The sequence below is a fragment of the Mustela lutreola genome, chromosome 6, assembly GCF_030435805.1.
Source record: "Mustela lutreola isolate mMusLut2 chromosome 6, mMusLut2.pri, whole genome shotgun sequence".
NCBI classification, from domain to species: Eukaryota; Metazoa; Chordata; class Mammalia; order Carnivora; family Mustelidae; genus Mustela; species Mustela lutreola.
In genome coordinates, this window is record NC_081295.1 from 41,472,153 (window position 1) to 41,493,609 (window position 21,457).

Below are 21,457 nucleotides of genomic sequence, written 5' to 3' on the forward strand. Positions count from 1 at the left end.
GAATTTACAAGCTGGTTGTAAACTTTATGTGAAATTGCAAAGGACATAGAATAGCCAAAATGATCTTGAAAAAGGACAATGTTGGAGGACTTCAGTGCTTGATTTCAAGAATTACTAAGAAGCTCCATAGTCATCAAAACAGTATAATATTGGTGTAAATAGATCAAGGGAACACAATAGAATCCAGAAATAGACTCACACATATACAATTAGTTGATTTTCAATGAAGGTGCCAGGGAAATTCAACAGGAAAAATGACATTCATGTTAACAAATGTGACTTGAACAACGAGGTGTCTATATGAAAAAATTGTCACTGTATGTTATATTTGTAGTATATATTTATGACAAATTACAATTTCGAGTTTATGTTATCCATGTCCTGGAAATAAATTATGCATGCAACTGCTCTATGAGCACTCTCAAACCCCAGGAGACATATTTATTAAGTAAAGCTTATTAAAGGGCTGCAATTGCATTGAGGACATGAGGGCCTCATTTAGAAAATAGTTTGAATCATTAAATAATACTTTATTTTCTGGAGGTTATAAGAATGACCTTCTATTTTTAGAGTGAGTGGCTTTACACCCTCCTTCTACATCCATAGCAGGAGGAATTTCTAATTTTATTTATTTATATTTTACTTTTATTTAAAATTTTTTTTTAAAGATTTTATTTATTTATTTGACTGAGAGAGAGAGCAGGGGGAAAGGGAGAAGGAGAAGCAGACTCCCCACTGAGCAGGAGCTCCATGTGGGGCTCGATCCCTGGATCCTGTGATCATGACCTGAACATAAGGTGGAGGCTTAGCTGACTGAGCTACCCAGGCACCCTCTATTTTCATTTACGACCTGTGAGAATGTATTGGTGAGACTCCTAGATGGTGATGGAGGGGCAGGTGCTTGCCCCAACCTTGCAAAAGTGAAATCCTGTGACCAGAAAGCTATACAGCTTGAAAGAGTTGATAGATCTATTATTGATTTGTTTCTAAGGCTTCTTTCATTTTTACTTATTAATTTTTTTAGAGAGAGGGAGGGGAAGAGGGAGAAGGAGAGAGATAATCTTAAACAGAGAGAATCTTTTTTTTTTTTTTTTTTTGTCAGAGACAGAGGGAGAGAGAGCGAGCGAGCACAGCAGACAGAGAGGCAGGCAGAGGCAGAGGGAGAAGCAGGCTCTCTGCCGAGCAAGGAGCCTGATGTGGGACTCGATCCCAGGACCCTGAGATCATGACCTGAGCCGAAGGCAGCTGCTTAACCAACTGAGCCACCCAGGCGTCCCAAACAGAGAGAATCTTAAACATTAGGTTCCATGCCCAGTGCCAAGCAGGACACAGCCTCGATCTCATCACCCAGAGATCATGACCCAAGCAGAGCTCAAGAGTCGGAGGCTTCACTTCTTAATTGACTGAACCACCTAGGCACCCCTGTAAGGCATCTTTTAGATACTGGAAGAATCAAGTTCACTGTGTGTCCTTCCTGCAGATGGAGACTAGCAGAGGTTAATCAAAAAGAGATGTTCCTGCCCCGACAAACTAAAATGTAAATGTAATTAGATTTTGAAAAGTTTTTCCTACTACATGCTGGGCTTTGAGAGGGTTTCTCCTGGACTAAAGATTAGGCTGCAGCTCTCTGTGTAATTCTAACTCCCAGATCCAGGAGGCTTTGTAATTGGGTAAGGCTTGATACTCTCCAAGGAGTTCCTATATCCAAAAGGGTCTATTGATTCTAGAAGGTCAAGTTGCGGCTGGAGTAGTAGTACAGTTTCTTTCTTATCATATAATCAATAATCCAGGAAAGTCTCCCAAAATCTGGAGCAAAAATGCTCCCACCACAGAAGAGAGCTTCTCTCTTCCATACAGGGCTGGAGACACACCCTAAACTCTTCTCTACTTCTTTTTTGAGTTTAATTTATTTTTTGTCTCTCTCTATAGTGTTTTCTCTTTTTTTAGCTGACTGTGCAGGTGACGACACTTCCATTACTATAATGTTACTTGAAATGTTCAAGTTATAGGAGGGTTGATTAGATTACATTCCTATTGAGTTAAAGAACAGGCCTGGGGATACACTTTTGAACACTGTCACTGCAGGTTACTTTTTAAGCCCCTGATAATGTTACAAATCATCTCTTAGGAAGGATTCCTTTTGCAAGTGGGTCATCTCAACCATTTTGTGTTTATTCTTAGTTGGCTTTTTAGGGAGCACATAGTGAGGGCCAGGCTCAGTGCGTTACTTATACTATCTAATGTGATCTTCATGACATCCTCTCAAACAGAACCCTCTATTACCCCATTTTTACAATTAACTAACTTTAGGACAGAGAGTTAGACAGTGATAGAGACGGACCTCAGAGACCTGAGCCCACAGTAGCAACCTCTTAAAACAACTCCACATTCCGTTACTGAGCTCAGAGGATGACATACTCCTGATCTCACCTCAGATTCTAGGCACCTTGCTAAAACTCCTCGTGTGTTTGCTATCAGTGGATTGCCTGGTCTAGGCAGAAAAACCATCTAGGCAGGACAGGGCGAGATCATGCAAAATGAAAGAAGTTGCCGTGCCTCTGCCAATTCCTAAGATACAGTTAGGCAGCTGTTGTCAGCTTAAGATGCACACGTAGGGGCCAAGGGCAGGCTGCCCCAAGATGGGCCGTTATGGTGTGAAGATTATTTTGAGTTATAAAGCAATAAAAATCCAACAGAGTTAGGAAAAGCTCCTTACCTCCCCCCTCAGCTACCTAGAAAGCATTTAGATAGAGGAACTGCTCCAAGAAGAAAGCAGTCACTGAACTAAGTGTGGTGGGCAGGAGGAACCAAGTCCTCTGCCTCCCATTGTCTTTGAGGGGCCCAGCAAACATTTGTTTACCAAACATTTACTCCTTTTCATTTTCCTGTGAATGGCATTTTTTTCCTTTTGCAGTCCTAGACCTCTACTCCCTTCTCCTTAATTCAGAATGAAGTACGTAACCTCATTTTTGCCTGTCTTTGGAATTTCCATGTCTGAGTGGATTTCCCCTTATGGATGCTACTAAATTCGATTTTCTTGGGTTAGTCTGTCTCATGTCAGTTTGGTTCTTAGTCCAGCTAGAAGGACCTTGAAGGGGACAGGATGTTCTTGCTCCCTTACACACACTAGAATAATCTGTGGAACTATAATAAACACTGAGGACAGAAATTGTGATTTAATCGGTCCAGGCTGAGGCCTGGGCATCAGGATGTTTTTTTAAAACTCCCCAGGGCATTCGAATGTGCAGCCGAGGTTGAAAACCTCCTAGTTTGAATGGGGGAGGGGATATATATATGCATATACATATATATACATATATATATGACATCAAAGCCACTACAATGTACGAAATGATATATTCTGAAATGTATTTATTCCTTACCTCTTTCCACAAAGGATGTGACGTGGCTAAAAAATTATTCGATACAGAATGAATTCCACTGAGGGGCATGGAGCTCCAAGCACTTGTCAGACAGGCCACCGATGGGCTGGGACATATGAGGTCAGTGTAGAAATAATTCAGGTATGTTTTCTTTCTCTGGTTTTGGTTTGTAAGGCGGCAGTGGCAGATTTTAGGAGAAACAGTTCTTAGAAGACAGCGATTGGTGCAGGTACTGTTTCTAGGTGGGTGATTGGGCCAAAGACTGTTTCCAGGCAGCCGATTGGTCTGGAAGCTGTTTCCAGGCTGTCTAGCCAGTAGATTGCCTTGTCTCCAAGGGTTATTCAATCTGCAAAGTGATAACAGGTCTCAGAAGCTTGTGTGGAATGATAATTTTTTTCCCCATTACAGAAGCTTATTGAAGAAAATACCAGTATTTTAAGGATGACTCATAGGCATGTAGTACATTTTTTTTGATCCAACTTTGCTAAGAGTTATGAATTGCTCATAAGGCAGAAGCTTCCTGAAGGATTTCTTTTTTGCAAGTTGAGGAGTTGCTGGAGCCATTCCATGAGAAATTTCCAGCTGTTAAAAGGGCAGCATTAAACTACTCAGTGCAGTTCAACTGTTGGACTATTTCCCGTCTTTTCTTTGTCTTTCTCAAGAGCAGATGAAGCTGTTCTCAGTTTACTATCAGGAGGAAAAACAGAGAGGGTAAGAAATAGTGGAGCCATAAAAGTGAGAGAAATCTGAGGAAAGGGGTAAAATCACTATAATGCCACAATCCCAATAGTTAACTATTTTCATTTTTGCATATTTTAATTCTAACCTGAAGTCAATATTATTTGGCTGATAGTGATGTATATATATCAAACTTAAGGTTTAATTGTCTAACCATATATTCTGTAAGTTTTTATTTAAATTCCAGTTAAGTAACATACAGTGTTAGCTAATATTAGTTTCAGGTGTACAATATAGTGATTCAACACTTCTGCACAAACACTATGCTCATTGCAACAGTACACTCTTTTTTTTTTTTTTTTTAAAGATTATATTTATTTGATAGAGAGAGACACAGCGAGAGAGGGAACACAATTAAGGGGAGAGGGAGAGGGAGAAGCAGGCCTCCTGCCAAGCAGGGAGACCGATGCATGGCAGGATCCCAGGACCCTGGGATCATGACCTGAGCCAAAGGCAGATGCTTACCTGACTGAGCCACCCAGGTGCCCACCCCCCCCCATCACTTATTTAACCCATTCCTCTGCCCACCTCCCCTCTGGTAACCATCAGTTTGTTCTCTACAGTTATGTCTCACCATATTTTAACACAGAGCTCTCAGTTTCCTTATTTTATACTGGTTTACTATGTTCCTTTGAAAGTATGATGATGTAACATGATTTATGAGCAAATGTTACATTTTTAGCTTCAGAATCAATGATATTTTTAAGTGGCACACACACACTATATTCGTTTCATATACTTATCTCACTTCAAAAATAACAACAATAATCAGCACTTATGGAGAGGCCACGTTGTGGTGAGCTCTGTTCTAGGACTTGAGATATGTTTGGGAAGAAAACAGACAACATCCTCTTTTTCTCGTAGGGAAAGGTAGGTGATAACAAAGCTGGATGACACAATGCTTCTGGGCTCTATGTATTTCATGCGTATTAACTCGGTTCACTCTCTTAACAATGCTGTGAAGCAGATAACCGTTGTCATCTCTGTTTCCTAGGAGAGGAGAGTAGTGAACCAAGAGGCTCAGTTACTTGCTGAAGGTCTTGGTGACCTTAGGGCCAGGATTTGTGACTCCGTGGGCTGCATGCTTCACAGCAATGCTATTCTGCCTCAGCTCCATAATCAGCTCATTTCTACTTATTCTGCTGATGCAAGTAATCAAAAGTCTCTCTTTCTTTCTTTTCTTTTTTTTTTTTTTTTTAAGATTTTACCTTTTCATTTGAGAGAAAGAGAGGGAGAGGGATAAGTAGGCTCCCCGCTGAGCAGGGAGCCCGATGCAGGGCTTGATCCCAGGACCCTGAGATCATGACCTGAGCCGAAGGCATACGCTTAACTAACTGAGCCACCCAGGCCCCCCATCAAAAGTCTTTCTTTTCTCAAATATTTAAAATTTTTACCTCAAATATTTAATATTTCTCTACAAGGTATTGGATAAGTATCATTGCCAACGCTTTCCATTTACAAAACACTCACTGTGTGCCTGGTACTTCAGTTAGCTGAGGAAAATAAGATGGAATCTTTGGTTTTGTGTACTTGCAAAGATTTTGCTTCAGAATAAAAGGGCAATTAGATAATATTTATAACCTCAAATTAGAAAGGGATACAGTGAAGTAGTTCTCAATCCCCTTTGCACTTTAGAATCACCTAGAGGGGTTTTAAAATATGACACCTGGCTCCCTCTTCCAGGGATTCTGACTCAGTTGGTCTCCAGTGGGTTAAGATATAAGTATTTAGCTAGTATGATCATCTGGCAAAGTTATAGAATATTTAAAATCCAAACACTTTAAATCATAGTCATTGTGAGAAGCATAGTTTGAATCAGACCGACCTGGATTAAATCCCATGCCTGCCACTCTCTAGCTATCTGGTTAAGGGTGATGGTTTAAGTTTTTGTGTGGGAGGAAAAATTCTCCTCTGGTCTCTTGGGATCCGCAGTTGCGTCTGACAACTAAACTGACATGGGACTGGCTCACAGGAGAAGAGCAGACAGATTTTATTAAATTTTTACAAGTGCATGAGAGCCCTCACAGAAAAATGCAGATGCAAGACGTGACCAGAACAGGAAGCGTTTAGACCTCTTGGACAAAGATACCATAAATTTGTGAAAAATAACTTGACAAGGGGGTTTGGTGAGGGGCAGGAAGTTGTGGGGAAGTGGTTAGGAGATAAGAGACGAGGAAACCAGGGGAAGATAAGGGTATTTAGTAAGTTTGTTTGTACAGACCTGTTTCTGTGCTGACTCCCAGTCTTCTGGTGATAAGGATGTTCTTCTCTTCCTGGTAGGGAGGGTACTTTTCTCAGGGGAAATTTTGTGGTTTTGTTTTTAGGTAGAATAGGGTAGATCAGAAAGTCCTTCCTGTATCTGCTGTTTCTCAAATGCTTTCAGCTCAAAATAATCAATAGCCCCAAGCAGCATAATTTGGATGGCAGGTCCTGAACGCCTTCCTTTCTGAATCTGAGCTTCTCTTTTCTCATCTATAAAATGGAAATAATTATTTACCTCTTAGAATTGTTTTTGTAAGAATTAAAGAGAATATGCGTGAAAATAATTTTCACAGTCCTGGCATCAAGTGTGCCTAATTAGTGGTTACTTTTTTTCTTTAAGATTTTATTAATTTATTTGAGAAAGAGTGACAGAGATAGCGACAGAGATAGCTAGAGAGAGCACGAGCAAGGAGAATAGGGATCCTGATGTGGGGCTCAATTCCAGGACCCTGGGATCATGACCTGAGCCAAGGGCAGATGCTTAACGGACTGAGCTGCCCAGGCACCCCTAGTGGTTTTATCCATTCATGAGTTAATTCACTCAGCAAATACTTGGTGAGCAAGTACCGTGTTCTAGGCATTATTCTAGGTTCTAGGCATTATTCTAGGTGCCGAGGATACAGCGTTGAGTAGAACTGACAAGGGTCTTGCCCTCAAAGTGCTATTTGGATCTTTTATTTTAGCATGAAAAAAATGTGTTTAAATGTGTTTAATCTCATGGTACTTCTATTCTACCTTATAATAGGCCATCTGAACTTGGGATCCCATCCTTCCCTGTCCTCAGAGGGCACACTCCATTGGTTGTCCCCTCTTTTCTCTCTCTACAGGCTCTTTGTCATATTCATGGGAACGTGATCATTTTCTTTTTCATATTAAAAAAAAATCCTTGAATCAAACCCTTTGGCTTCAAGTTATCCAATATTTATTGCCTTAGCATCTTGCTCCTTTTGCTTTACAGGCAAGTACAGGTATTGCTGGCCCTCACTGTCTCCACTCTGTCTACTTGATCCCTTCTATTCCTCCTGCACTTTGAGTTTCTGTCTCCATTAAAGTTACACTGTTGCGGGGCGCCTGGGTGGCTCAGTGGGTTAAGCCGCTGCCTTCGGCTCAGGTCATGATCTCAGGGTCCTGGGATCCAGTCCCGCATCAGGCTCTCTGCTCAGCGGGGAGCCTGCTTCCTCCTCTCTCTCTGCCTGCCTCTTTGCCTACTTGTAATCTCTCTCTGTCAAATAAATAAATAAAATCTTAAAAAAATAAGTTACACTGTTGCATTTAGGCCTTTGCACATATGGTCTGCACTCTCCCACCACTGCCCCCAATTTGGCTCAGCTTAAATGTGCCTTCTTCTTGGAAGCTTTCCCCCTGACTCTTCAAGATTGGGATAGATACCCTCTCTGTGATTCTGTAGAAGGGTGGGCCTCCCCTTCCCCTGCAATGTGGTGCTTACACTGATTTTTTCTGTATCCTATATTGGCCAAGTAAAGTCATTGAGGTCAGGACCTTGTCACATTCATTGCCACCGTTCTCCTCCTTGGATGGTATTTGATACATAGCAAGGTGCTAAATCATATTTTTAAATGAGTGAGGGGGGGGGCCTAGGTGGCGGAGTGGCGGAGTTGGTTAAGTATCCGACTCTTGATCTCAGCTCAGGACTTGATCTCAGGGTTGTGAGTTCAAGCCTCTCACTGAGCTCCATGCTTGGTGTGGGGCCTACTTAAAAAAAAAAAAGAATCAATACATGAGTAATTGAAATAATATTAAATATTATAATATAATAATATCCCTATTAAATAATAACATTTTTAGGGTTCAACAATGTGTCTTCATCTTTATAATTGGGATTTCCTCACAGAGTCAGCATTTAGTAGAAATTTGAATAGAATGGAGTATACTTAAAGTATACTTTTTCTGAATGTAAAACTAGGGCCCAATTTAAGATAAGAATTCTAGAAGTGAGTCAATGACCTTTGAAGTTAGCATTCTGTAGAATCTGAACCTGGAATTTTAAAATATGTCATCAGGAACCTCAAATGTTCCCTAGCCATCAACCCGCCTGAATTCATGTACTACTCTTCTGCTCATTTCTCCTAGTAAAGTGATCCCAAGCTTATCCCACCTTCTTCTTTCCTCTTCCTTTATCTTTAGCATAGACGTGCTTCTTGCTTACAGATCTATAAGCACGTTAAACCACGAGGTAGGGTAAAAAAGCAAGCAGTGTGATGTTGTGAAAAGTGCTTGCCAGTTAGAGTCAGGAGACACTGGTTGTGTTCCTGTCTGTTATAACCTTACTGGAGACTTTGTCTCTTTAGCTGTGATGGGGAAAATACCTTCCCTATCTAATTCACCAAGTTTTTGTAGGATCAAATGAGTTAACGTAGGTGAAAAGGCTTTTGTGACTTGTATGCGCTGCACAGAGTAAAAGTAAAATCTCTCAATGGATCTTAAATACATGCTATAGTGTAATAGCTCCCTAGTGAGTGGAATCTGCAAAGAGGTAAGAGAGTGCTCCAGTATAGAGAAGTACAGAAATCTAAGGGTTATTTATTTGGGAAACGGGATGCTGGACCTGTTTCCCAGCATGGAATTAGATAAAGGTTTTGGTTTTGCATCGCATCAGCTTCACATCAGACTGTTATGCTGAAAATCTGGGGTGATTCCATCCAAAAAGCCCGGTGTGCTATCAATCAAGAATAAAAAAACGTGGGGCACCTGGGTGGCTCAGTGGGTTAAGCCTCTGCCTTCGGCTCAGGTCATGATCTCAGGGTCCTGGGATAGAGCCCCGCATCAGGCTCTCTGCTCTGCAGGGAGCCTGCTTGCCCCCATTCCCCCACCGCCTGCCTCTCTGACTACTTGTAATCTCTGTCAAATAAATAAATAAAATCTTAAAAAAAAGAATAAAAAACAATTGATCTAAGAAGGAAACGACATGATATATTGGTGTCTGATAACTGGAAATAACAAAGTTTTATTCCTCCATGAAATCTGATTGGCTCCGATTAATCTAGAAGCACAAGATACAGATGAATACCAAGCAATTGAGTTCCTTTTAAATAGACAGCTACCAGTGAATGTTTCAAACTGCAGGCACCGTGGCAGATCTATGGTTTGCCCATTTCTTAGTTTGGGGATGTATTTTCCCTTGCAGATGTTAGTTACTTGCTTTCCACAATAGAAAGGCTTTACATTGTCATCTTCCAATTGGTAGCCTGAGCATCAAGGGGAGCCCGAGGAATGGTAGAATGCAGACTCTCAGCCCCACCCCAGACCTATGGAACCAGAGTCTGCATTTTAACAGGATCCCTGGGATTGAGTGCATTTAAGTTTAAAGCATCCTGCTTTAAGGGCCACTTAATCATTTTTCAAATGGAAAAACAACAACAAAAAAATCTGTTCTTTAAGGGTGATTCCCTCTCCTGGAGGCAGTGCTCAGATGAGAAACAAAGGCTTCCGGAGGGCTGGCAGGTTCCCGTTTCACTCTCCACCTCACAGCCTGATTCTTGGGCTTTTTTGGCTGTGAGGCTTTGGGCAAGTTACTGAACTTCTCTGAGTCTGTTCCCCCATCAGTAAAATGGAGATGATAGCAACGTCTACCTCACGGAACCGTGAGGATAACTCAAATCGGAAAATCTCTGAGCGCTCCATGCAAGGTAAAGCACAATTCACAGGTAAAATTTTATTATTCGTAAGTTGGAAGGCAGGCAAGGTTCTGCATAATTTAAAGTAGCAGTAAGTTTTTTATGGCACAAAGAAGCAGATTGCTATTTGTATCTCTGAAAACCATCATGACTTGACAGTAATGTTTAGAAAGCAGTTTCTTATTTTTCCTTCTAATCTTTCATATTTTCCACTGAAAGAAATTATATAAATTGCACAGCAGAGGCACTCCTCTAGTCGTTGTTATTTAATCATCTTGTAGGTTAGACTGACCTGTTATTATGAATTTGGTGAACCAGGGCCAAATTCAACCTTTGGAACAGGCACACACAGACGTAACTCAAGAACCTGACTCACTGACCTACTTTCTCCATCAACAAACAGTAGAATACCCGATTACTTAGTTTTTTGCTCCATCTAGTGGCCACACACGGTTCAATTTTGGGTTGCAGAAAAAACATTGGGAATTCTAGTTCCATATTTTAACTCAAATACATTTAACTTCTCATCATTCAAAAGAGATGATCCAATGTACACATTTTTCATGCTCTTTGTTATATTTGAAACAATAGTCTCAGGAGTCTTGGACCTGGTCAGAAAGTTGGAGACCTTCCTAATCAGAACAGGAAGATTGGAGTCATCTTTGATGCTTCCCTCATAAGATACATCCATTCTGTCATCAACCCCTAAAGATTTATTTAATTCTTATCAACATTATCCAGCCACACGTACTTTTTTAAACCTTCCCTGTGGGACAGTTTGCTTTAGTGGAGGACGGTACTGGACACTCCTCCAGACTCTAGATTTTGGGTACCGGGGGCCTTGCTCCCTTGTTGTGCCTGGGAGAGGATTGGCTAGAGGTGCACCCAGAGTGAAGAGGCCTGAGCAATAGGATTTCCACCCTAATAAAAGGGGTGTCTTTCTCCCACAGTGTGACCAATGATCAGTAGAGAGCTGAAGGAGCCATGTCAAGGAACAGTAAATCTCAAGGCAGTGAGGACTACAGAGATGCTGGCATATACTTTGTCTCAGTTTCTGACACTCTAAAATTATTAATTTTGGAATTAATTAATGCTTGCCTCCTGAAGAAATACCTAAAGCTGCCTTTGAAGATCTCAGTGCTCTTATCAGTGATTTCGTACTAATGACTGCATGTCTGAGTTCTTTAGAACAGACTTTTAGGCTGAAGAGTGTACCAGGTAAATTTCTCTTTAAAGGGCTTTGGGAACTGTATTACGCTAAGCAAAATAAGTCAGTCAGAGAAAGACAAGTCTCATATCATCTCACTCGTAAGTGGAATTTAAGAAACAAAACAGATGAACACATGGGAAAGGGGCGGGGAGAGGGAAACAAACCATAAGAGAATCTTAACCGTAGAGAATGAACTGAGAGGGTTGAGAGAGAGGTGGGTGGGGGATGGGATAGATGAGTGACGGGTATTAAGGACGGCACTTGTTAGGATGAGCACTGAGTATGAGAGTGATGAAACACTGAATTCTATGCCTGAAACCAGTATTACACTGTAGGTTAACTAACTAGAATTTGAATAAAAATTTGAAAAAAAATTAGAAGGGCTTGGGAAAAGTTGTCTGCATTTTTACTACGGTGAGGGACTTTGGTTCAGAGGACACTGGCTCCAAGAGCCTTAGATCCAGAGGTTCAGAGGACACTGGCTCCAAGAGCCTTAGATCCAGAAAGTTTGGGTTGGAACAAGGGGAGACCCAGGTTTTGGGAGGTCTTTATGTTAGTTTCCTAGGGCTGTTATAAAAAAGTATCTTAAACCGAGTGGATTAAAACAACAAATGTACTGTCTTACAATTGGAGGCTATAAGTCCGAAATCAAGTTGTAGGCAGGGTCATGCCCTCTCTGACAGCCCCAGAGGAGAATTTTCCTTGCTTCTTCTAGCTTCTGGTATCTGATGGCAATCTTTGGTATTCCTTTGCTTATAGACACATCCCTCTAGTCACGTGCCTGTCTTCACCCTGTGTCTCCACATCCACTTCCTTCTGTGCAAACCTGTCTCTATGTCCAAATTTCCCCTTATCACAAGACACCAGTCCTATTGAATTAGGGTCCACCCTAATGACCGAATTTTAACTTGATTACCTCTATAAAGATCCTATTTCCAAATAAGGTCGAATTCTGAAGTACTAAATATTTGGACTTCAACATATCTCTTTGTTTGCCCACAATTAAACTAATAACGAGCCTGAATTTATACAACTTAAATGGTCCTCTTAACTATTAAAAATATAGGGGCATCTGCCTGGCTCAGTTGGAAGAGCAGGCAACTCTTGATCTTGGGGTTGTGAGTTCAAGCCCCATGTTGGGTGTGGAGATTACTTAAAAATAAAAGTCTTAAAAAAAGATTAAAAATACAAAACGACAAATACCTAATTAGGCCTTGGAAGGAGCTTGTATGAATAAGAAATTTCACAGTACAACCTCTTACGGTTTACAACATTAGAGTAGCTGTTGGTGGGTATGAATTTGACTGCAAACAAGTCATATTGTACCCACATTTAACTCATAGGAACTTACCTGTACCTGTGTAGGCCCACAGGAGAGAGAGAGAGGCTACTCATTGTTCTTCCTGAACCTATGCCCTGGAGGAAGAAGTGAAGCTCAGAGAGGAGACTCTGGCTGGGAAAAGTGTGAGTCTATTGTTCAAAGATTGCTGTCGTGTACATGACCCTGAACACCAGTCAGTGACTTCATTTGTTGCTCAAATGAAGAAAGAGCAGTGGAGGACAGTCCGGAGTTTGGCTTCTTTTGCCCCATATCCTGAGTTTAGAACCCAAACCTCTATTTGAGATGTGGCCCATGTTCCTCTTTGGCTCAAGCTTAACTCAACATGGTCTCTTTCTGAATTTCTCCTATGTACTATAGCTGGTAAAGTACAAGCAGGAGGTGGAGGTTGGTGGGTCACCAGAATGAAAAAGGGAGCCAGGCACGGGGCATCAACTTAGTCCCTGCAAGCTAGGGAAGATGGGAATTGATAAAAAAAAGGGAGTATTTCTCACTGACATTTTGCTAGCTTCTGAATAGGAGCATCCTGATGGGCTGGCTGTCGGAATGAATGGAACTGGCCCTTCATCAGCCATTCACAGAGATGTGTGCAGCAGGACACTGGACTCTAATGCAAGGCTTGAGGGGGCACTGCTCTGTCTCAGAGGAGTGCTTCTGTAATAGTCTTTAATAGTCCAGTGAGGCATATACACTTACTGGGGAAAAAATGAGGAATAAAATCTTCTGTCAACCCAGGAAATCCTCTCCACAAGTGCAGAAAAGAAAGAACACAGTTTTACCATTGGATACACATTAAACCAGACTGCAATTAGGACACAGGTATTCCTTTAATGAGACTGCAAAAAGAAAAAAAACTCACCCTTTTCTATAGACAAACACATAGACTATATAGATTACATATTCCCAAGATAAATGGTAACCAGTGGTTACGTAAGGAGGACTTGGCAGTACCGTTTGTTATACATTCTTTCTTAGTTCTTTCTAAATTCATTTGGTAATGGGCATGGCCACTTGTGTCAGTTATTTGCCATTGTTTGAAAGAAAAACAAATTTTTTTAAAAAAGATTTTATGTATTTGTTAGAGAGAGAGCGAGCGAGAGAGTGCGCGCACACAAGCAGGGGGAGTGGGAGGCAAAAGGAGAGGGAGAAGCAGGCTCTGCCCTGAGTAGGGAGTCCCAGGGAAGGTGCTCAATCCCATCATGATCACGATGGACCCCGGGATCACAACCGGAGCAGAAGGCAGATGCGTAAGCAATTGAACCACCCAGGATGACTGAGCCACCTAGACAATCCCCTAAACAAACCTTTCTCTAACTCTTTGACTTGCAGGTAGTTACAGCTTAGAACAGGTCACCTTAGGCTAAATTCCCCTGGTGACAGGAAGATAAGAGTGCTATCTTCCTTCTTGTTTACTGAGATGGCTACTAGGACCTAAGGAAAAACATTCCTGCTTGGTTAGACCGGCAAAAGGCCGATTTAGCTGTTAAAAAGATTTATACACCCATCAAAGTGATGAGGGAGAATTTACAAACGGAAGCTTTTTGAAGAGAATGTTCTAGGAAAAGGCAAGGGGGAAAAGTTCTCTGCTTTTTGTCAACAGGGAAAATTCAATCTTATTTTTAGTTAGTTATACATTTCCTTATTGGCAAAATGGATGTTTGAGGGAAGAATTCACCCATGAAGAAGCGATAAAGAGGAGGCCAAGACCTATTTATGAGGGTAGGTTGGGAGTTCTAGAAAACCAGGGAGGTGTCATGTTGGTCCTTCTGTGGGCATCTATTTTTCCTCTTGTGGAAAAGCAGAGATGTGGGATTAGGAGTGATATAGACAGAAATACAAGAGAAAAACATCAAGAGAAAGATTCCTGTTAGTAAGAAATTGCCCAGTGACTTGGATGCCACTTTCCTACTCTACTGTCTTTTGTGGGGCAGAAGGGAGCCATGAGGTCCTTTTGCTCTATGGGCACTAAGGATGGAGAGGTCATGAACGATAATGATGTAAAACTTAAGCACACACTGATGACTTACAACCAATTACAGCTGCTCATGGGTGGCATGAAGCCTCTGGGAAGCTCTCCCTGTGCCTAGGACTGTGTGTGTGTGAGGGGGATGCTTTCCAAGGGGAGTCATCCCCAGAGAGGGAAAATGAGATATTATCACAGGATTCGGTTCACCTTTTCCATCCCTAGAGATTTGGGGGATTGAACACTTCACCCCTCTGGGCAGGGTATCCATTTTACTTTGTCAGCAGGGAAGAGAATTATTTAGATACACTGCTGGTCGGTGAGGAAACCCTTATCTTGTCCTGTCAGGAGAAGTGTGACACATTTACAAAAAGGTCTCAGTAGTTGTAACAGCAGGGCAGACCAGGAGTGAGACCGAACTCAGGACCTCTTTGTTTATGGGAGAATTCTGAGTCTTACTGAGAGGGTCCAGGCATTCAGGGGCTGAGCTGTTCCTTAAGTTTCCCACCTACCCACTTTAAAGTATACGCCACCCACCCACTAAACTCACAATCTTACAATTCAAATATAGTATTGGTCTTAATTTTTCCATTATCCAGTTTTATGTTTAAAACTTTAGTAATTACAGAAAGTCTTATTACAGGACGGAGTTTATAAAACGTTCCCAATCACTCCTGTTTAACTCGAAGGGTAAGACCATTTGTTCGGTAAGGCAACACCCCTTTGTGTTCCTGCCTTTGCCAATTATACACGTTAGTAACTTTGAGACACGGAGCCCCTGATGCCCCCCAGTACTCGGAAAATTTGCTCCAGAAATGTACAAACAAAACTCTAGAAAACCATTTTGGGATTAATTTCAGATACTTCAAGGATCCTTACAAGTACCCCCCCCCCCCCGCCCCCAAAGAGAAAGTCATTTCTGGCATTCCAACTTCTCGCCCTTAGAATGTCTCTAAAGCTTGTTTCCCTGATCCATGTCAAGGAAAACTTCCCAAATTTCAGCTCAAACTCAGATCCTGCCGGGACGCCAAGCTGGGCAGAAAAAAGGGCGATCAGGCTCTAGATCGTTAACAGTGGTGGGAAGGACACTTTCATCACTAAAACAGATGCTTTTGTGGAAGCTGCGGATCAGTCTACGCCTGGAAAGAGGGCTGGCTTCTCTACATCTTCAGGGGTGTCTATCTGCTGACTAGGGAAGAATACAAAATACGTGTCATTTGCGGGAACCGGTACGAGGCCACCCGCGCTTGCGCGAAGCCGTCCTAAGGGCGAGCGAGAGTTCTCGGTGGGGCGGGGCAATGGAAGACGCGCCCCTCCCACTCGCCGTGGCTTTAACTCCCTCCCGTCCCTCTGAACGAGCATCTCCGTCTTTCCCTCTGACCTCGGAAAGAAGGGGGCGGGGCCTTTAGGGGCGGAAGTAGCAGTGCATTGTGGGCTCTCTTAGAGTGGTAGAGTTGATCCTGAATGAAAGTGGCGCGCCGCCTCTGACGTTTCCCGGGCAGGAGCTGCTGGGATTTCGACCCCTGCCGGGATTCGGGTGCCTCGGACCCTCGGTACGGAGCCGACCGCGAGGAGGCGGCGGCGTTGGCGCGGCGAACGTTGGTGGAGGGGGCGCCTCTGCGCGGCCCCGAGACATGGCTCATAACAAGATCCCACCACGGTGGCTGAACTGTCCGCGGCGCGGCCAGCCGGTGGCAGGTAACCCGGACGGGGGTGGTGGTCGAGTCCCTGCATATCCGCGGGCCCGTGGGTGGGCCGTGTGAGGGGCGCAGCTTTCGTGGGGATCCGTGCTTGTTAGTGGTATTTCAGGACCGAGATGTGCTCGGTCGGACGAAGCTTCGTGGTTGAGTGTTTGGGAAAGTGATTGGAGGGGTGGGCCGGTGGGTGGGGGCACGTGTCACTCTCCAGGACGACTAAGTATTGCGAACGCGAAAGTAGACAGGAGGTTTGGGTAGCGGGAGCTGGGGGCCCAAGAGCACAGCGGGCATTACTTTGAAGCTTAGAAGTTTAGGAACCTTCCAGGTTTCTCGGATGGGGAAGGGACAAGTGTCAGTCCTGAGATGGAGGGCTCGAGAGGAGAGGGAAGTTTCCCAGTGCTGAAATGGATCGACACTGACTGGAGTTTGGTTTTTAAAAACGATTTTGTTGTGAATTTTTGCGTCTTCATTGAGTTTGACACACAACAAACCTTAAAGTGCTGTGTGAGAAATGCCGCATACACAGACACACTTCCAGTGAAACACCCATGAAACCATCACTACAATCAAAACAGTGAACATAACCATCACCTCTCAAGAGTTTCGACTGCCCCCTGTAATCCCTTCCTCCTCAGGCAATCTCTTACATGCTTTCTGTCATAGATTAGTTTGCATTTTCTATACTTAAAAAAAAATGGAATCATACAGTGCATTCACTTGTTTTGGGGGGAAGGTCTCTGTATTCTTTTGCTCAGCATTGTTATTTTGAGATTTATCCAAGTTCTTGTATGTTTGTATGTGCATCCCTTTTTATTGCACATACAAACAGTAGTAGTCCATTGTTAATGGATGCAGCACATTTGTTTATCCATACACTCACTGATAGTCATTTAGGTTGTTTGCAGTTTTTGGCTATTACAAATTAACCTGCTATGAACATTCCTGTACAGTAATTTGTATGGATATATGCTTTCATTTCTCTTGTGTCAGTTTCTAGGAGAGGAAAGGATCATATGGTAGGTGTATGTTTAACCTTTTAAAAAAATGTCAAACTCTTTTTAAAAGCCATAGCATTTTACATTCCCACCATTAATGTCTGAGAGTTCTGTTTAGTTCATATCCTCTCCAAGGCTTGGTATGGTCAGTCTTTTTAATTTTACCCACGATAATAGGTATTTAGTTATATTGTGGTTTGTGGTGTATGTGAGCTTCTTGGCAATTCACATATCTTCTGTGAGATGTCCAGATCGTGTACTGATTTTTTAATTGGGTTTTTATCTTATTGTTCAATTGTTAGACTTCTTTATATATTGTAAATACAAATTGTATGTTGGATATATGCTTAAATTTTTTTTTCTCCCGTCTGTGGCTTGGTTTTTCATTTTCTTAACACTGTGTTTTTGAGGAGTGAATGATTTACATTTGAACTACAACTTGCTGCTGATTCTAGAAGGTATTTTGCAACAAAAATTAAAGGGTTTTGTAGTGAACTATGATTACATGTTATGTATATATCTATAGTATGTCTTACTAGTTATTTGAAATTGTTGAAAGAGTCCTTTTTTATTTTTTTTAAAGATTTTTTTTTAATTTTTAAAAAAAATTTAATTTTTTGTTTTTTTATAAACATATAATGTATTATTAGCCCCAGGGGTACAGCTGTGTGAGTCGCCAGGTTTACACACTTCACAGCACTCACCATAGCACATACTGTCCTCAATGTTCATAACTCCACCACTCTCTCCTTACCTGCCTCTCCCCGGCCATTCTCAGTTTGTTTTGTGACATTAAGAGTCTCTTATGGTTTGTCAAGATTTTTTTTTTTTAAATTCATTTAAGAGAGAGGGAGAGACAGAGACAGAGCACAAGCTAGGGGAGAGGCAGAAGCAGACTCCCTGCTGAGCTGGGAGCCCGATGTGTGGGACTTGATTCCAGAACCTGGAGATCATGACCTGAGACCAAGGCAGACGCTTAACTGAGCCACCTAGGTGTCCCAAGAACCCTTTTAAAATTCAGGTTCCTAATTCTCCTGCTTTGTCAGGGTTTTTTTTTTTCCCCACATTTTACATAAAATCCTTAGTAAGTAGAGCCATATCAATGATGGCTAAAAATAATACTGAAAGATAACCTAAGCAAGTCTTAGGGTGAGGAAATGTCTTTAATGAAAAATGAAAAAATTTTCTTCATGCTCTAACCATTTTTTAAAAAAGATTTATTAGAGAGAGAGAGTACATACAAGCAAGGGGAGGGGCAGAGAATCTCAAGCAGCCTCTGACTCCCTCCTGAATGCAGAGCTTGGTGTAGAACTCAATCTCACCATCCTGAGGTTATGACCTGAGCTGAAATCAAGAGGTGGTTGCTTAAGTGACTGTGCCATTTAGACACTCCTGCTCTAACCTTTTTTTTTTTTTTTTTAAAGAGTTTATTTATTTGACAGAGAGAGAAAAATCACAACTAGGCAGAGAGGCAGGCAGATCCCAGGTGCTTGATCCCAGGACCCTGAGATCATGACTTGAGCCAAAGGCAGAGGCTTAACCCACTGAGCCACCCAGGTGCCACAACTCTAACCGTTTTTATATGCATTTTCACTTGTAATAAAAGCAGTTGTTCTTGGTAATCATTGTACTTATTCAAATTAATTGGTCACAGTTCTTTACATTTTTCTTTATAGGCCGTTTTGACTTTTCTCCCCTTACCATCTCTAACTTTGTAGTGAATCCTTTCTTTATTACATGTGGCTTTTTTCTATGGAGTTATGGAAAAGCCTCTAGATTTAGATCAGTGGCTTCTTCTTCTTCTTCTTCTTTTTTTTTTTTTAAAGATTTTATTTATTATTATTTGTCAGGGAGAGAGAGAGAGTGAGTGCCGGCACACAAGTAGGGAGAGCAGCAAGCTCCCGGCTGAACAAGGAGTCTGATGTGGAACTCAACAGGACACTGGGATCATGACCTGAGCTGAAGGCAGATGCTAAACCAACTGAGCCACCCAGGGATCCCAGATGTATGGTTTCTTTTCTAGCTTGGAGCATGTTTCCTGGATTCTTTCACTAGAATTATCTGCTACGCTGATTTGTGAGAAAAACAAGATCATAAAGTTCTTGCCAAAGTGATTATTTTTTAATTTGGAGTTAGAAAAATTGTTTAAATATCAGAGTTCTAATGTAATGTGCAGGCTGGCAGTGACAAAGATCAGAACACTGACTTATTGTTAAATAGAACAAGTGTGGCACTGACTTGGGGTAGATAGCAGCAGGTAAGGTGCTGACTTCCAGGTAGCTTTAGGTCTCTCTCAGAAATAGAGTTGTGTGCCTTTTTTTCTCCCTCTGCTGGGAATTAAGGGCCAGGAATTAAGCTTTTCCTTATTATTGTATTGGAATATTTTGGCTTCCCAAAATTAGACTCTTTAATTATTGTGGTTCGGTGAGATACTAAGCTCATCTATCAGATTAACTATGATCCATGGACAGAACCCTAGGCCTCCTGATAATTGAGCTGGATTTTTACTAGTAATCAGTATTGCTTTGGTTGTGATGCTTATTAGAAAGTACAGTGAACACAATGTACAATTCTTTTTTTTTTTTTTTTAAAGATTTTATTTACTTATTTGACAGACAGAGATTACAAGTAGGCGGAGAGGCGGGCAGAGAGAGAGAGGAGGAAGCAGGCTCCCTACTGAGCAGAGACCCCGATGTGGGGCTCAATCCCAGGACCTTGAGATCATGACCTGAGCTGAAGGCAGAGGCTTTAAAACCCACTGAGCCACCTAGGCGCTCCACAATGTATGATTCTTGATAAGTTTCTGTAAATTTCCCTTAAAGTTCTGTCTCTGCCTCTCCTAGGAGTGTTCATACCGCATTGTATATTTTGGAAATGCAGGTTCGCAATGTTTTACAGTAGGTGGAGTAAAAAATACTAGTTATATTCTTGCAACTTTAGTGAAAAATAAGGAGTAATTCACATTCTACTTTCTACCTCCTATTTTCTTTTTCTTTCTTTCTTTTTTTTTTTTAAGATTTTTAAATTTATTTGACAGAGAGATAGAGATCACAAGTAGGCAGAGAGGTAGGCAGAGAGAGAGGGGGAAGCAGGCTCCCTGCTGGGCAGAGAAACCGATGTGGGGATCAATCCCAGGACCCTGAGATCATGACCTGAGCCAAAGGCAGAGGCTTAAACTCACTGAAGTAATCCATGCTTATTGTATAATTTCCTTAGTATTTGGCGTATTTAGGAAAATGTGTTATGGCTGTTTACATTTTCTCAATGTGAACATTAGGATACATCTCAGTAGTATTAGATTTCATAATTTTCCTGAATCAGAAAGAAGATGGTACTAATTATATATATAATCTGTTCCACTATGAAGTTACTTTCTCTGATTAAATCAGACTTCCAGTGAGGGAGAGCTCCTGGAGATAGGGCCAAGTTTTATTTTTGAAAAATTATTTTATTCACCTTATGAGTGATAGATTTTAGGGGAACACTTTGAAAAAACAAGAATTCTCATTTCTTAAAGGGAGATTATTCAACATAAAATTACTGTGCTTACTATGTGTGAAGAACTTACTTGAAACTAACTGTAGGAATGTAATATGAAACAGTATTGTGATAGGGATGGTGACTTTGGAGTCATTTTACCAGCAAATACTTGAGAGTCTTTGTGTTAGAGTACTTTGTGTTAGTCCTTAGGGCTAGGGAGATGACTTAGACATAGTTTATGGTGTCAGCCATCTGCTTTGTGGTGAAATTTTTCTTTGCAAGCTCTGAGCTGTATAGGTTTAGGCCCAAAGAAGTCAGGTGGTTGAGTTTATTGAGGTCTGGTTTTTTCTAGGTTAAGTATGGCTGAGTGATATGCAGGATCAGGGAGGTTAAGGGTATTTAGTGGGACTGACCATGGTGATCAGCTGTGGACTTTTTAACATTGGATAAGGAAAGTGAAGCCTGGAGGAGCTGATGGAAACAGGATTGTGCCTCTGAGACAAAAGTGAGAAGGAGAGAGGGTCTAGTGGGAGAATCTTCTAATCTGTATTACTTACTTAATTATTATGTTTCTTGTTTATGGTTTATCTTTCCCCAATAGAGTGTAAGCTCTTTGAGAGCAGGGATTTTTTTTTTCAAAAGATTTTATTTTTATTTGAGAGAGAGAGAATGAGAGATAGCACATGAGCAGAGAGGGAGAGGGAGAAGAAGGCTCCCTGCTGAGCAGAGAGCCTGATGCGGGGCTCAATCCCAGG

General features: G+C 41.7%; 1 protein-coding gene across 1 annotated transcript in view; it reads left to right on the forward strand.

The window, feature by feature from the left end:
• Window positions 1–15,937: 15,937 nt before the first annotated feature.
• The window catches only part of RNGTT (RNA guanylyltransferase and 5'-phosphatase), a 342,236-nt gene continuing 336,716 nt past the window's right edge, over window positions 15,938–21,457 (forward strand). Inside the window, exon 1 of the mRNA XM_059177113.1 lies at window positions 15,938–16,228. Coding sequence (XP_059033096.1) covers window positions 16,165–16,228 — 64 coding nt within the window. The 5' untranslated portion in view covers window positions 15,938–16,164. The remainder of the gene's footprint in view (window positions 16,229–21,457) is intronic.